Here is a 16809-nt window from a genome sequence, read left to right on the forward strand (position 1 = left end):
AGTTAATGTATACTTACTTACGGAAAACTTCATTTTATAATATTAATATTTTTGCATGTTCGGATGAATAATTCACTTAAGAATGATTTCTAATGATCACTCACAAATTTTTTTATACTATATTAGTTAATGTTTACTTACTTACGGAAAACTTCATTTTATAATATTAATATTAGTTTAAGATAACGTGTACTACTAAACTACTCATACATGTGCCAAAACACTAGTATCAAAGATATATATTTGAATGAGAAATATATGTCATATCTCTCTCTGTTTCTTGTTCTATTTTGCTCGATGTTAAAAAATAGATTAACCCATTTATTCACAAACTTCTTTCTATTTCTTTTTCTGTTTTTGGCCAAAAATGATTTTTCATGCCTAATTTTTTAATTCTTTTTTCCCCCGAAAATTAACAGCGCTTTCATTTCATAACCCTAGCTAAGGGTTCCGTAGGGGGTATATAATTTTATTGCATTCACTTCCGTAACAAAGTTGCGGCGGCTTTTGCAGAAAAACCCACATTTCCCGGCGAGTCTCTTCTCTTTGCCTTTTTCATTTACTCTCTGTATGCAAGATCTAATTTTATAGTTGAATTGCAGAAGGTAAGGTAAGAATGGCGGTTCCATTGCTGAACAAGAAGGTTGTGAAGAAGAGGGTCAAGAAGTTCATTAGACCCCAGAGCGACCGCAGAATCACTGTTAAGGTACTTTTTCCTGCCAAGCTTAGATTTACTTGTTTCAGTAGCTCAATATCCAAATAAGAATGCGTTTTATACCCTTCTGTTAGTATATCAATTCTATAATATTTGTGTTGTGACATGTTTCGAAATTAGAGTGCAATTTTGGCAATTTTTCGCTGAGATTGCACCTAAAGCCTGATTTTTCTTAGGTCATTTGTTTCTTAATTTTTGGTTTAAATAATGCTACCAATATGGGGATGAAGAGATTCACATAAAAATGGTGGTTATCAAAATTGTGATGACTTAATGTTGCTGCAAGATTGCCCATATATTTTATTGAATAAGTATATAATTGATCTCTCATTATTAATACCAAAACGAGACTATTTTAGAATTATATTTGTGATATATATTTCAACAACTTGAGTAGTGTACAATTACTAATAGTAGATGCCTATTCTCAACGTTCATTCTTTCCATCATTTCATCCTTGACATAGCTTCACCTGTCAAGAATACGATGTTGCATATTGTGCTTGGGAATGAGTTCAAAATAAGTCTATAAAAACGATTAGAGGTTCATAACCATCTAATTTCTTTTTGAATTATAGTTTTTCATACTTTCCAAAATTGATAACAATGAAGTGAGAATGTTTGGCTTGTTCTAGGTGACAATAGTTAGAGAACCTGAAAAGACATGTCTCTCATCTCCCTTCTCTCAAGAATTTCTATTTTCATCGCACAACTTCTTACCATATGTCGCCTCACCGCTGACTAAATCACAGCCACAGCACCCAATGCGGATCAATTTTCTCGTGTCACTACCTATAGCCGGTCACAAACACACCAGCCACCATTTTCTTATTCTGTGTTTACAACCCCCATCTATCTTCTTCAGTCTCTCTTCCCCCATTATGCCAAAAGTTGGTGTTTCTGGGCTTTGGGCTGCGAGATAATGCCCTCTCCCAATTCTTGCTTTGATTCCATTTTCTTTTTCTTTTGATTTTATTGTTAGAATGGGGAAATAAAGATTCTGATGGCCTAGTGGATTGCCTAAATGGTTTTTGGTTGGTCAATTTTTAGCTATTGCCAAGATCTCCTAAATTGTGTTCTTTATAAAAGGGGAGATCATGATAAAATCATATGTTGTCAATGTGATATGTAGATGCTCGTTCATTAGTGTTTGGAGGATCGCCTAAGTTTATTCATTCCGCGATCTTTAAATATTTTCATGTAGCCACTTGGAGTTGACATGTCCTCTCTTTGTAAGTTAGTGGAACCTAGGGATCAATTAAAACTTTTAATTTGACTAATCATAGACTTCTATTACCTTTTTTAAGGCTGTTTAATCAAATATAACACTATTTCTTTCTTCAGCCGACATCTCTCAGACAAAGAATAACCATGAAAGCAAGCAACATAGGAGCAGAATCCTACTTTTGTTTGGGTCACCGAGAATTGTAGTTTAACCATGAAAGCAAGCAACATAGGAGCAGAATCCTACTTTTGTTTGGGTCGCAGAGAATTGTAGCTTAACCTTATTCACATGACTCAATTTCAGCCGTCTCCTCAATAATTCCCTCTTTTTCTGCAAGAATTCAGTTGCACCAAATCTTCTATGTAGTACTTATCTGCTCTTATCACTATGTATTTTGTTTACATAGATACTCCAAGAAGACATTTTTTTTTGCGGATGATTTACTTCCAAATCCTCGGCCAGTGAGAAGGATGGGGGTACTAAGAATGGGATTGGGGGGATGAATATGAAAAGTTTTAATGTCATTCACATAAAATGTAAATTCAAATGCAATACTATATAAACTACCTTCTAGGTTATACCGTGGCTTGAGCTGTCGCTGTTTCAAGAGACAGCAAAGGGCTCCCCCGGGTCCTGTTCCTCTGGCTGCTCCATTTGCTGCCTTCATGGAGGATTGGTGGTGGCAAAGGAGTTGTAGGATCAAGATCTGCATGTTCAACCATTGGGAGTGCCTGCCCCCTTGTAATGGAGGCAGCTCAAGCCACTGTTATAAAACTTGGAAGTTATATTGGTTAAGGTACCGCTACTGAATTTACATTGTTTGTACGATTGTCATTGGCTGCGATTTGGAAATAAATCTTTTGCGAAAATTGAAAAGTGTATTCTTGGCAGACAGCAAAAACATTTATAGAAAACCAAATAATAATCACAAATTCGTTTTGCAGAAAACTTAGTGAAAGAAAATAAGATCAACTGCCTTTTGCCTTCATAGAACTCTCAGTTCTTTTTAAATGGGGCATTTATGATGAGAACTATTCCCTACCCCCCCCCCCCCAAAAAAAAAAAAAAAAAGGTAGTAAGTTGAACATCTTTATGCATAAAAATAAATAACTATTTCTTGAAATTACAGAATTTATTTTATAGGGTTTGAAAGCTAATCTCATTAATTAACCAATACCTACCATATTTTGGTAAGAATGGGAAATTTTGGAATACACCAACCTGTTACTCTGCATATTTTTTGTGAAAAGAAAGGTCATATTTTCTGAAATATTTGGGAATTGAACAAGTTTCCATATTCTACTAGAATAAATGGGGACTTTAAATATTTCCTACTTTTGATGCGCCTTATATTTTCTTTGCCCTAATATCCTATAAAAGGTTATTCTAGACAACAAAATTCTTTTTATTCTGAAAACGTGGAGACTAAATTACTGAACAAGTTTTGTGATAGAGTTGGGCCTTGAATGTTTCTGCTACTTGAACCCCCACTTGCACGACTTCATTATATTATCCTCTTTCTGCATTTTGTAATTTGTCAGTTTTTAGTGTAGCTTAGACGATTCTGCAAGTTTAGATGGATGGTGGAATGAGAAAGCATCTAGTCTGTAGAGTATAATTGTTACTCTATCCTCTTCTGAAAAGTACTAGTTGCATGTGTGTGTTGCTGCAGTTAGTATATTACGTATACAAAAAGAATAAATTATTAGAAAATAGCAATTGTTCTTAAACTAAATGCGATTTTTGTTCAAATGATCAAAGTGGCTGTTTTTAGATTGATACAATTGTTGAATTCAATATCTTCTGAACATGTAAAGATGATGAATTCAGTTGAATTCGTAATATAGTTGTAGTTATAGAGATAAAATATGTTATGCTATTGTATCGCACCTAACGTCTCTTTATATATGCTATATTCATAATGTCATCAAACATGCAACAAAAAACAACAACGACAACCCAGTAAAAATCATAAAACCAACAAATAATGACTTTATTAATTAATTGTAAATTTTGGACAAACAATTTTTTTAACACAACTAAATGCACACCCTTGAGCTACTTTTATAACAAAAGAAATTAAAAGTTCAAACATGTGCCATGCTCTTTTCTTTCTTTCTTTCTTTTTTCTTTTCTTTCTTTGAGTTTAGTATTAAAACTTTTTAATGTTTATATGTTTGTTTTTAGCATGATGATGGAATTTGTTTTTCGTAACCTAAGGGGTCGTTTGGTTCAATTGTGGGATAGACGAGGATAAGCCCATAGGTTAGGTTATCCATGGGATTAGCTGTCCCACCCTCTATATGGGATAACTAATCCCTCTATTTTGGTATAAAATTTATTTGGGATGAACTAATATCCATAACCAAACATGGGATATATACAATCCCAAACTCTATCCCAGGATTAGTATCCTTATTTGGGTAACCAAACGACCCCCAAGTACACAAAATGCTTATTTGTTCGTTTAAAGTTCATAAATATGTAAATATGCTAAATGGACCTCTGCATACGTAAAAAAAATTGTCAAGATTCTTGTTGGCCTTAGTCTAAATTCATCCAAGACCAAATAAAAGTTAATATTATCCTAAGCTCATTTTGGATAAATTCTGCCAATGAGTGCACATTGTTGAGGACAATTTTTCAAAATTCTAGAAAAAAATAACAAATTTATAATTGTATCAGAGTTCCCTATTAGTTTATCTAAAGTTTAAAATATTAATTGTAGATACAATTTTATATAGTATGACTGTAGCTTAATTTATTGTTTAAATTAATATTACAATGGTAGTTCTGGCTTCTACTAATTTATACTTAAAATTACATCAAAACTCTATAAAAGTTTAAAAGGAATAAAACGAGCATGCGTTGCTGATGTCTTCTATACAACAACAACCCAGTATAATCCCACTAGTGGGGCCTGGGGAGGGTAATATGTACGCAGACCTTACCCCTACCCCGAGGGGCAGATAGGTTGTTTCCAGGAGACCCTCGGCTCAAGAAAGCGACAAGAGACGATATATTAGTACTAATCAATAGACTCATAATAAAATAACATAAAATAACATAAAATAAAAATAACAGTAATATAAGAAATATAGGAAGTACGAAAAAGATGGAAGATATAATAATATCCAGCAGATAAAGCCTGCATCAGTAGCTGACCAGTACCATCCTAAGACTAACTCCTAACTGGCTAGTCTCACTTTAGTGCGATGTAGAAATACTCACAACTTCCCCCTAGCCTACAACCTTAATGCTCGACCTCCACAATTCTCTGTCAAGGGCCATGCCCTCAGTAATCCTAAGTCGCGCCATGTCCTTCCTGATCACCTCTCCCCAATACTTCTTAGGTCTCCCTTTACCTCTCCTCGTGCTCACCACAACCAGTCTTTCACACCTCCTCACCGGTGCCTCAGTGCTCCTCCTCTGAATGTGCCCGAACCATCTGAGTCTTGCTTCCCGCATCTTGTCCTCCATGGGGGCCACGCCCACCTTCTCTCGAATATCTTCATTCCTAATCATATCCATCCTTGTATGCCCGCACATCCACCTCAACATCCTCATCTTTGCTACTTTCATCTTTTGGATGTGAGAGTTCTTAATCGGCCAACACTCGGTCCCATACAACATGGCAGGCCTAACCACTGCTCTATAAAACTTACGTTTTAGTAACGTTGGCACTTTCTTGTCACACAGGACTCCCGACGCTAACCTCCACTTCATCCACCCCACGCCTATACGGTGTGTGACATCCTCGTCGATCTCCCCGATCCCCCGAATAACTGACCCAAGGTACTTGAAACTGCTCCTCTTAGGAATGACTTGAGAGTCGAGCCTCACTTCCACTCCCGCTTCCGTCGGCTCGGCCCCAAATTTGCACTCGAGGTATTTCGTCTTCGTCCTGCTCAGCCTGAAGCCTTTAGACTCAAGGGCCTGTCTCCAAACCTCTAGCCTCTCGTTGACGCCGCCTCGTGTCTCATCGATTAGAACTATGTCATCAGCAAATAACATGTACCATGGCACATCTCCTTGAATATGATGAGTTAGTGCATCCATCACCAGGGTAAATAGGAAAGGGCTGAACGCAGACCCATGGTGTAACCCCGTAACAATCGGAAAATGCTCGGAGTCGCCTTCTTCTGTCCTAACTCGAGTCTTAGCTCTATCATACATGTCTTTAATCACCCTAATGTAGGCCGCCGGGACCCCTTTAACCTCTAAGCAGCTCCATAAGACCTCCCTAGGAACCCTGTCGTACGTTTTCTCTAGATCAATAAACACCATGTGGAGATCCTTCTTCTTATCCTTGTATTGTTCCACCATCCTCCTAATAAGGTGGATAGCTTCTGTGGTAGATCGCCCCGGCATGAATCCGAACTGGTTGTCTGAAATAGACACCGTCTTTCGCACTCTCATTTCTACCACTCTCTCCCAGACTTTCATGGTATGACTCAGTAATTTTATACCCCTATAGTTGTTACAGCTCTGGATATCGCCTTTGTTTTTATACAATGGAACCATTGTACTCCACCTCCACTCTTCAAGCATCCTATTAGTCTTGAATATAACATTAAACAACCCAGTAAGCCATTTTAATCCTGCTTTACTCACATACCTCCAAAGTTCAACCGGAATTTCGTCTGGCCCGGTAGCTCTGCCCCTTCTCATCTTACGCATTGCCTCCATGACCTCATCGACCTCAATGTCCCTACAATAACTTAATTCATGGGGACTGTCGGCATTCCTCAGTTCACCTAGTACAATATCTTGATCCCCTTCTTCGTTTAGAAGTTTATGAAAGTAGGTCTGCCATCTCCTCTTAATCTGGTCACCCCCCATCAAAACTTTGCTGTCATCATCTTTTATGCACCTCACTTGGTCCAGATCCCGAGCCGTCCTCTCTCTCACCTTAGCGATTCGGAATAACTTCTTCTCCCCGCCTTTGTTCCCTCGTTCCTCATACAGACGAGCAAAAGCTGCCGTCTTAGCCTCCATTACTGCCATCTTCGCCTCCTTCTTAGCTACCTTATACCTCTCATTGTTCGCTCTCTTCTCCTCCTCACCAGTGCTCCCTATTAACCGTAGGTAAGCCGCCTTCTTTGCTTCCACTTTACCTTGGACAACTGCCTTCCACCACCAATCTCCTTTGTGGCCACAGGTGCAGTCTGAAGATATCCCTAACACCTCTCTCGCCGCCTTCCTTATACAGTTCGCCGTCGTCGACCACATAGTGTTTGCGTCCCCACTACTTCTCCAAGCTCCCATTACCGATAACTTTCCTTCCAAATCCTGAGCTGAGCTTTATCCTTAGTCAAGGCGCCCCACCTAATCATCGGGCGTCCTCGTCCTGACCTCTTCTTCCTCTTTATCATAATACCAATGTCCATCACCAAAAGCCTATGCTGCGTTGCAAGGGTCTCTCGTGGGATATTGTTGTAATCAATTATTGTAATTATTTGGAGAAAAGATACTAATAGTTATATACTTCAGAGGCTAAGTGTAACAACTTGTTTGGATGGTTGTTACCTATTATATTGTTACTTTAAATATAATGTTTGTTTTGATTGTTACTTAAATTTTATTGTATAGTATCGTTAAATCCACGTATGACGAAAAATGTCACTTTATGTAACGACGGGTTTGGTGTGGTGGCGTCGTTACCTTATTTTTTCCTCTCATTTTGCCCTTCTTTATTATTAAATAAACGTATTTTATCCTTTCCCCTATTTTTTATATAATGATTCTACTTCATATCTTATTTTTTCTTAGTAATGTTGCAAGTTTATTCTTCCTATTTTTGGTGCGTGACATCATGAAATAACGGGAAACGATACAATTTATCCAAACATTGTATTTATCAAACAATACGATACAGTACAATACAATACGATACATTATGAAACGACATGTAACAACCATCCAAACAAGTTGTAAGAAAAACTTTAATTGACATGCATTAAACTGCAAAAGCATTTCCAAAGTCCATAAGGATATAAAAGTTGGTCAAATAAGGAATGAAATTATATAAGGTGAAATTTTAATTGAATTTTAAGATTTAAATATTAGGAACTTCTACATAGTTTAAATAAGAAATGATTTTGAAAAAATAAAATTTTAGTTGATTCTGAAGTCCTAAATATTAGAGAAATAATTAAATGACTTATTGGTCTAGTGTGAGATCTACTTTTTAAGGGTAAAAAAGGTAAACGACATTTTGCTAGTGGACTTCATGCTATAATATAATAAATATAGATAATCATTGATTTGCACATTATTATTTGGTTTAGTATGCGGGTTATGAAGGTTAATTGGTTTCATGCATTGCTACAGGTCATTTTCATTACATCGACAGGGGAATGCATCTAGAGTTCCAAATGCATCTACCTTTCATCAGTCACCATGAACTGTGCTGGCTTACTAAATTAAACTAACTATTTTGATTTTTCTAAAACAGGAAAGCTGGCGCAGACCAAAAGGTATTGATTCTCGTGTTAGAAGAAAGTTTAAGGGTTGTGTGCTGATGCCCAATATTGGATATGGGTCTGACAAGAAGACACGTCACTATCTTCCCAATGGCTTCAAGAAGTTTGTTGTGCACAATGCGAGTGAACTCGAGATCTTAATGATGCACAACCGGTAATGCACTAAGCAGTCCTATTCTATCATTCGCTTAAAGTTGTTTGATCATCTTTATTCCTGGCAGCTGATTGTATCTTTTCTTGTCAGAACTTACTGTGCAGAGATTGCACATAATGTGTCCACAAGGAAGAGGAAAGAAATTGTTGAGCGAGCAGCACAACTTGATGTGGTTGTGACGAACAAGCTTGCTAGGCTACGCAGCCAGGAGGATGAATGAGCACTTTGGCTTTAGTATCTTTATAATGTCAGTGTCTGGACATGTCTGCAAATCAAATTTTGTTCGATATGGATTTTTGCCCATCCTTGTGTGGCTAATGTTAAAACTTTTCAGATTTTACGTATTTACTCCAGTCCTCTGGGTGATAAGTTGCCACTATGGTTACATTCTACATGCATCTATGGGATTTGTAGACTATATTATACAAGAGCTGCTGAAACGGACCATAGGAAACTATAGTTTAAATCTCAGCATTGGCAGAAAATGCTAGGTGCCTTGTTTTCATCTGCCTAGAGTTTAAATCTCAGCATTGGCAGTAAATTTTGTTGATGTTATGCAAGCTAATCCGGACACAAGACTTTAGAGTTTTGTTACAGAAGAAAGATCCAAGTAAGGTGATTGAAGCATTTTGTTTGGGATGTGCTAGTAGATACAGCTCCTCCATTTTTGTCTTGAAGATGAAAAGAAATTTTGAGAGTTTACTTGAGAAACTGCTTATCTTATAAGTATCAGTTGACCATCTTAATTTGATTCTTACTCTTGTTTGACATTCGTTGACGTTAGTTCAAGTTCGTTCATTTATACGATAATGCTAGTCACTCTTTTTAAGAACTTGGTCTCTCCAAAAGAGTGTTTCTGAATGTGCTTGTCCATTTCTATATCGGTAAAGGGTCAAATATACCCATGTATTATGAAAAAATATTTAAATATACCTTTTTATTATACTATTTTGGTCTGTTGTTTTGTTCATTGTAGATAATAAAATTTTTATGAAATTTAAATCCATAAGGAATTTAGATTTTATCATAAATTAAATATATACTAGTCAAAATAAATATTATGGGCTAGTATAATTGAGTCAATTATTTAAATCTAATTAAATTGATTTAAATAAAGGTTTAATGTATTACTAGCCCATTACTTAGTCTTCTATCAAATGGGTCAGCCCATGAGCCTCAAGCCCAATAGCCCACTAGGGATTTCTTGGAGGCTACTCCATCCCATCCTATATAAAGGAGTCAAAAGACAAGGCTAGAACAAATCAAGTAAGTAGAAGGAAAGGCTAAAGAAGCTCTAAAGAATAACATCAACGTCTCCCTCCACATCTGCAATCTTCGTCTATGGTCAAAGGCGAACTCAAATCATAGGTGGACGGTTTCAAATCTTCCGTTCGTGATAACACAACACTAAATCCCGATTCGTGACGAACGTCAAGTTGTTCGTGATGCACCACAAATCTGGAATCTGTCAAGTTCAAGATCAAGCTCTCGAGCTCTTGAACCATCATTCGTGGGGAAAAGAATCAGATGACTATATCTCTTTAGATTTGAGTTATTCTAGAGATTATAACCCCATCACTTGAAATCGAATATAATATTTGTCACTATATTTCTTGTCTTGATTATTATTTTTCAGGAACAAAATTTAGTTGTCACAAATTTTGGCATGCCCAGTGGGACCATCTCTATTCTCATCTCTTCTCAACTCTCGATAGTGAAGATCACTAAGATGGCTTCTAAGAACATCGACTCAAAAGTTGGTGACATTAAGTTTTTTTTCTCTGACGTTGAAAGTATCCTGAATGCTACTATAGGGAGTCTTGGGCTAGTCACACGAAGCAAGGCGATCATTTTGGGACAACACTCACTCCAAGTGTCATCTACACTAATGCATGTTTGGAGATCTTCATTATCTGGAGAAGAAAGGTCCTTTTCCAGCAAATCAGAAGGAGGAGATAATATTGCAGAAGCTGTGGAGAAGTATCTTGCTCAACTCACTTTATACAAGACCAAAAGTCCACTTACCTAACCCGATGATGAAGTTTTAAGCGTTGGATCTACGCCAATCTCGCCACATGACATGTTCTAAACTGAGTTCAATCTATGGGAAGATCTCAATTACTCTTCATCATCTACAATAATCATAGAGGCAATAATGACTAACGCTTCGACAATAAAGGAGAAACTCGTAAATCTGACAAAGGCGATTGAGGGCTTAAAAAAGTATGCTCAAGATCAAGATGTCTGTATCGCAAAATTGACATGCATAGTTGAAAGCATGATGGATGATAATCAAGTCATGTATCTGGAAAGCTTCCTGAAGTCCGCGAGAAGGCTGTTCCTCCAATAAAACAAGTTTCATCTACCAAAGAACTTCAAGTCTCCTCCAAAGGATCATTCACCATCTAACAATTGAAGGAGTTCATCATGGGAACTATCAAGGATATGTATGAGGTCACTGTAAAGTCTTCTCTCATGTACACAAAGTCATGTACTACAAGAATCGATAGCTTGAAGATGCCTGCCGGTCATCAACCTCACAAATTTCAGCAGTTTGACGGCAAGGAAAACCTAAACCAACATGTTTCGCACTTTGTTGAGACATGCAACAATGCTGGGACTTATGGAGATTACATTGTCAAGAAGTTCATCATTCTCCTCTCACTAAAAGGGAATGCTTTTGATTGGTACGCCAACCTCGAGGCTGGATCTATTAATAGTTGGGATCTACTGGAACAATAGTTTCTCAACTGCTTTGATAGCACAAGGCGTACTGTGAGCATGGTGGAACTTACGAACACTCGCCAACGAAAAGATGAACCAGTTATTGATTTTATCAATCGATGGAAGAATGAAAGCCTGAATTGCAATAGGCTAAATGAAGCTTCTGGCATAGAGATGTGCATCCAAGAAATGCATTGGGGACTTCATTACATCTTGAAAGGAATTAAGACGAGGACATTTGAAGAACTTGGCATCCGTGCTCATGATATAGAGTTGAGCATGGCCTCTGCAAGAAATGAAGGGCTGCCTCTCTACGAGTCTCACAAGGGAAAGGATAAGCAAGAAGTCAAAAAATGGAATAAGTTTGTACCAAAAAGTGAAAGCAAAGAATCTATGAACGTCAATGCCTCTCCCGTGAAGTTTGCTACGAAAGTGAGAAAGAAACAGAGTATGAAAATAACTTCCTCTTAAGACAATTCAAATCAAATTTGACTCTTAAAGAGATGCAAGAAAAAGAATACCCATTTCTAGATTCCGACATGCCTGCAATATTTGAAGAACTCCTCGAGCTAAAGCTTATTGAGCTGCCAGATGAGGCTGGAAAAATCAATGGCCCAAATTATTGCAAATAACATCGGCTTGTAGGTCACCCTCTTGAGAAGTTCTTTGTCTTCAAGGACAAAGTTATGAATTTGACCCGTCAAAATAAGATCGATCTTGAAGACGAAAAAACGAGCACAAACCATGTGTTTATTACCTCGTTCCAATTGAGATATGCACCTGTGAGGAAATAAAGATGAATAATTTTTGGAGGACGACAAAGTCCAATTTGATCAATGTGATGAAAATGGTTGGACTCTAGTGACTCGTTAAAGACACCGTAAATTGAGTCCGCAAAAGGAATCAACTAAGCAACCTTCAAGGAATAAGATGGTAAGGAGACCAAAGAAGCAACAAATGGTTAAGTACCCAAAGAAGGTGAGGATAGAGACACACTATTATCAAAAGCCACACCACCCGGTGACTTTGTGAGAATTCTTTCCAAGTTGGTTTCGCATGAGGATTTCTGACGATGATTGAAAGGACTTGTGTTATAGTGCTGATAAAGACGAAGAGGAAAAGAATTAAGTCACATCAAAACCATATCCATCATCGTCTAAAAGGCTTATTAAGTTCCCTTCCAAGAAGAAGATATCTGTAGTGCTAAAATCACCTTCACTGAAGACGAACTTCTACTCGGTGAGTTACCACACAGTCTCCCTTTGTTTATGATGGGTTATGTGCTCGAGCAGAGGATAAATAGAATCTTGATAGATGATGGATCTGTAGTTAACATTCTTCTTATTCGCACAATGAAAGAACTCGACATCTCAACTGAAAAACTTTCTAAAAGCCGTCTGATGATTCAAGGATTCAATCAAGAGGGACAAAGGGCCATACGTGCTATCAAATTGGAAATCACCATGGGAGATATGCAATCAAGTGAATAGATGCATGATGATTGCCGTAAAGACTTCATACAATTTGTTGCTTGGTAGGCCGTGGATACACGAGAACAAAGTGTTCCCATAAACTTACTACTAATATTTGAAGTATAATAAAGATGGAGTCAAAAAGAAGATAGTTGCTGATGATAAGGCATTCGCTGAAGCCGGGACATATTTCGCTGATGAAAAGTTCTACTTGAAAAAATACATCGTGAAATGAGTAAAAGTTGATGACATCATGAAGGCCAAAGGTGATAATATCGTGTCCAAAAGTGCTGAAGTAGCCTTTAGTGAAGATAAAGTTACAACAGAAGCATACCAAGTTTTACAAACTCATTAAAAGAATGCTGCAACTTCAAGCAAGAAAATAGCTCTTATTTCTCTACATCCCAAAAGTGAATAAAGATGAAGGACAATCATCAAGCCTCCAAAAAGATGCGCCAAAATAATTAACCCTTCCTATCAAGCAAATTGATACCCTTCCTATCATGCCTCAAAATAAGGCACTCCCCATAAAGCGCACCAATGAAGGTTTTGATCTGAATGCTTACAGGTTATTCGCAAAGACTGGATATGATCCCAATGAACTATCTAAGCTAAGGAAGCTCTGACATGAAGCTACTTGGAAAACAAACTCGATGAAGGATAATAAATATTTGGGTAAAGCAATCACGTGAGGGCCTGGGTTACAAAAAACCCCCACTAGTTCACATCTCCATAAGAACAACAAGTAATAACTATATCACAGTGGAATATGAACTTACAGATCCTAATAATAGGCCTTCTATCTTTGATTGAATTGGAGAACCAACTACAAGAACTTATGTATTTGAGAGGTTGGGGCCATTGAAAAAGACGATGAACAAGTCTCAAAGAAAGCATAGAAAAATAAGAGGACATGTGTCATCGAGAGTCTAAAGTATCTCCAAAGAGTATCAAAGTCTGATCCTTTCAGAATGAGGCGACAATAAGAACTTTTGATTTCATGCGGAGAGGTACTCAAAGTGAAGACTCATATAGTGATCCAGACCAAAGAGCGTGACAAAGATGAAGAAAGTGTAGGATCTGCATACCACATTATTGCGAATGAGGAGCAATACGCTTCATTTATAAAAGGAGGTCAACAAATATTTGGGAGACACCTATTGGTGTGGCCACATATCTTTCAATGATGGTGATCCCTAAAAAGACGAATATGCCAAGGATGCTCCCTAGTAACTAGGAGAAGGAATTAAAATGACAGTTGATGCATTGAAAGAAGTCAATCTTGGCACTGGGGAATATTCTAGGCCCACCTATGTAAGTGCCCTACTAACTGCATATGAAGAAAGCACTTATGTGGAGCTACTAAAAGAATATAGAGATGTATTTGCTTAGAGGAACAAAGAAATGCCTGGTTTAGATCCTAAAGTATCAGTTCATCATCTTGCGGTCAAGAAAGGAGCTCGCCCTGTTAAGTAAGCCCAAAGACGCTTCAAGCTAGAATTGGTCCCATCAATAGAAGCAAAAGTCAACAAACTCATTGAAGTTGGTTTCATTCGGGAGGTTCAATATCCTACATGGATTTCAAGCGTTATTCATGTGAAGAAGAAGAATGGCCAAATTCAAGTTTGTGTCTATTTTAGGGACCTCAATAATCCATGCCCTAAAGATGAATTTTCGCACCCCATCCCCGAGCTTATGATTGATGCCACCTCCGGATACGAGGCAATTTCTTTCATAGATGGATCATCTGGCTACAATAAAATATGGTACCGAAAGATGAAGAGCTTACTAAATTCACACAACTCGAACATGACACATAAGGAAGAATGAACTCTTGAGAAGAACTACCCAGCCCGCGTAACGAATAAAATGGCTGAACGGATGCTATGAACCTTTCTTAGAGAATGAGAAACAAAATATACAAAAATAATTATAGGGAATCGTACTCAACATCTTACTATTACAGCGTGCAACCTGATCCAAACATGACACCGTTGCGGCATACAACCCGATCCAAACCACATACCCGTGGCAGCATGCCACCCAATCCACATATAAAAATAAATAAGGAAATACCTATCAAGCCAAAATTCTTATACCTACAAAATGACCAAATATTGACCACAAGCATGCCAAGTGTATAAATACAACCCTAGGGAGACGGATAGTGCCATACGCTACAAAACTCAAGCACGACTAAGGTTGTCACGCCCCCTTTTTTCCTCTTCGCATCGGAAAATCGGGTTTATGACATTTTTGGGTATAGGACAACTCATTCCTTTTGGGAACTGGATTTTGCATTTGAAGAGTCGCCACCTAATAATTTAAGGTGCATTAGGACACCTATAGGGTTCATTTCTAAGTTTGCTTGATAACCAGAGATAGGGTAAGGGCTTGAAATTATCCCAAGGAGAATGTTTTAGGCACCCCTCAGGATCCACTAGTGTGGTTCTCGGCCAGACAGTTTTGTGAATTTTGTACAATTAGCAAATATACAAGTATAAGCTCAAGTAGTAGGGGATTTGAGTTTGAACACATAAGAGTTTGAAAACAATTAAAAGGGAGAATTGTGAAAAAAAAGAGAGTTATAGTTCTACAAATACTTGAGAATATAAAAGAAGGGGGAGGGGGGGGGTCCTAGGTTTATTTATAATATGGATCACATTAATGCGATACTTGGTATGACACTCCTCAGAATAGGGGATACACGTACAATCTTTCACATACACGCCATACGTCTACAAGCCTCTAAGAATACATAAATATCATAAAGGTTGGGACAGAGTCCCACCATACCAAACAATACCTGTCTAAATCATACTAACCAAACAAGCAACTCCGAAGTAAATAGAGCGCACCAACATCTTCCACTGAGCTGATAGCCTACTTGGAGGGTTCTCAACCTGTCTATCGGACATACGGGCATGAAACGTAGCGTCCCCAGGCAAAAGGGACATCAGTACAAATAATGTACTGAGTATATAAGGCACATAAATAAATACATAAGATACATGAAAGAAATATAGAGTACATGACTCAACCTGTAAGTCTGAAAAACTTTGTAAATCATAAATTACTTTTAGCATCATGCGTATGCGTATGAATGTCATGTCGTGCATAGGTACATGTTTCGCCTCTGAGGGCATCCCATCATATCATATCGGCCACTGTGGGCAAAATTATCATCGTATACCAGCTGATCAGGTGGTGGTGCGTATATAACACCATAACCTTTCCCATATCCCATATACATATATATACATACATATAAAACGCCATTTGAATACATATATATATATATATATATATATATATATATAACGCCGTTTGAATCATATTTACATATATATGCGTATATAACGCCGTTTGAATAATATTTCAGCCACTGTGGGCAACATCATCATCATATACCAACTGATCAGGTGGTGGTGCATATATAACGCCGTAACCTTTTCCCATATCCCATATACATATATATACATACATATATACGCGTATATAACGCCATCTGGTTATGGGTTAATGCACATGAATGCAATGCATGAAAAGTACGTTAATAATATCTTTTGAAATTGTCATAAGACCATTTTGTCTTTGAGCAATATCATAAAGTAAACTCTTTTCAACTTTCATATTTTTCTGAGACCCATGATTAGATGATAAAATATTATGACACACGGAAATTCAAGAACATAAATATCTCTAATACTTCTATGAATTGAGTCATTCATGGAATTTGTGCATTTGCACATTTCGTTTGTATCGTATGGATCATGCCAAAAGAAAGAAGGGATAGCCTTAACATACCTGGAGTAGGGAAAAATCCGTATGATATTCTTGGAAAAGATTGCACCATGGTCTCTCCGAATCGTAAAATCCAGTTGCAATTATCTTATGAAATCTCGTATGAATTTTTGGTAATATATTTCGTATGCGAAATTGAATGAATTTCATTCCCTACTTTATTCACGTCGTACAAAATATGGTGCCGTTAAGATTCTTCTTTTCTGGTGCTATGGGCTTACTAATACTCCA

General features: G+C 37.4%; 1 protein-coding gene across 1 annotated transcript; it reads left to right on the plus strand.

The window, feature by feature from the left end:
* The first annotated feature begins 392 nt into the window (after positions 1-392).
* Positions 393-9082, plus strand: LOC107774850 (large ribosomal subunit protein eL32z). Its single transcript, XM_075249356.1, has 4 exons — positions 393-531; positions 603-706; positions 8397-8578; positions 8669-9082. Exons 2-4 carry the CDS (start codon positions 617-619, stop codon positions 8796-8798), a joined length of 402 nt encoding a protein of 133 aa, XP_075105457.1. The 5' UTR covers positions 393-531; positions 603-616; the 3' UTR covers positions 8799-9082.
* Positions 9083-16809: the final 7727 nt, after the last annotated feature.

Source organism: Nicotiana tabacum, chromosome 3 (genome assembly GCF_000715075.1).
Source record: "Nicotiana tabacum cultivar K326 chromosome 3, ASM71507v2, whole genome shotgun sequence".
NCBI lineage: Eukaryota > Viridiplantae > Streptophyta > Magnoliopsida > Solanales > Solanaceae > Nicotiana > Nicotiana tabacum.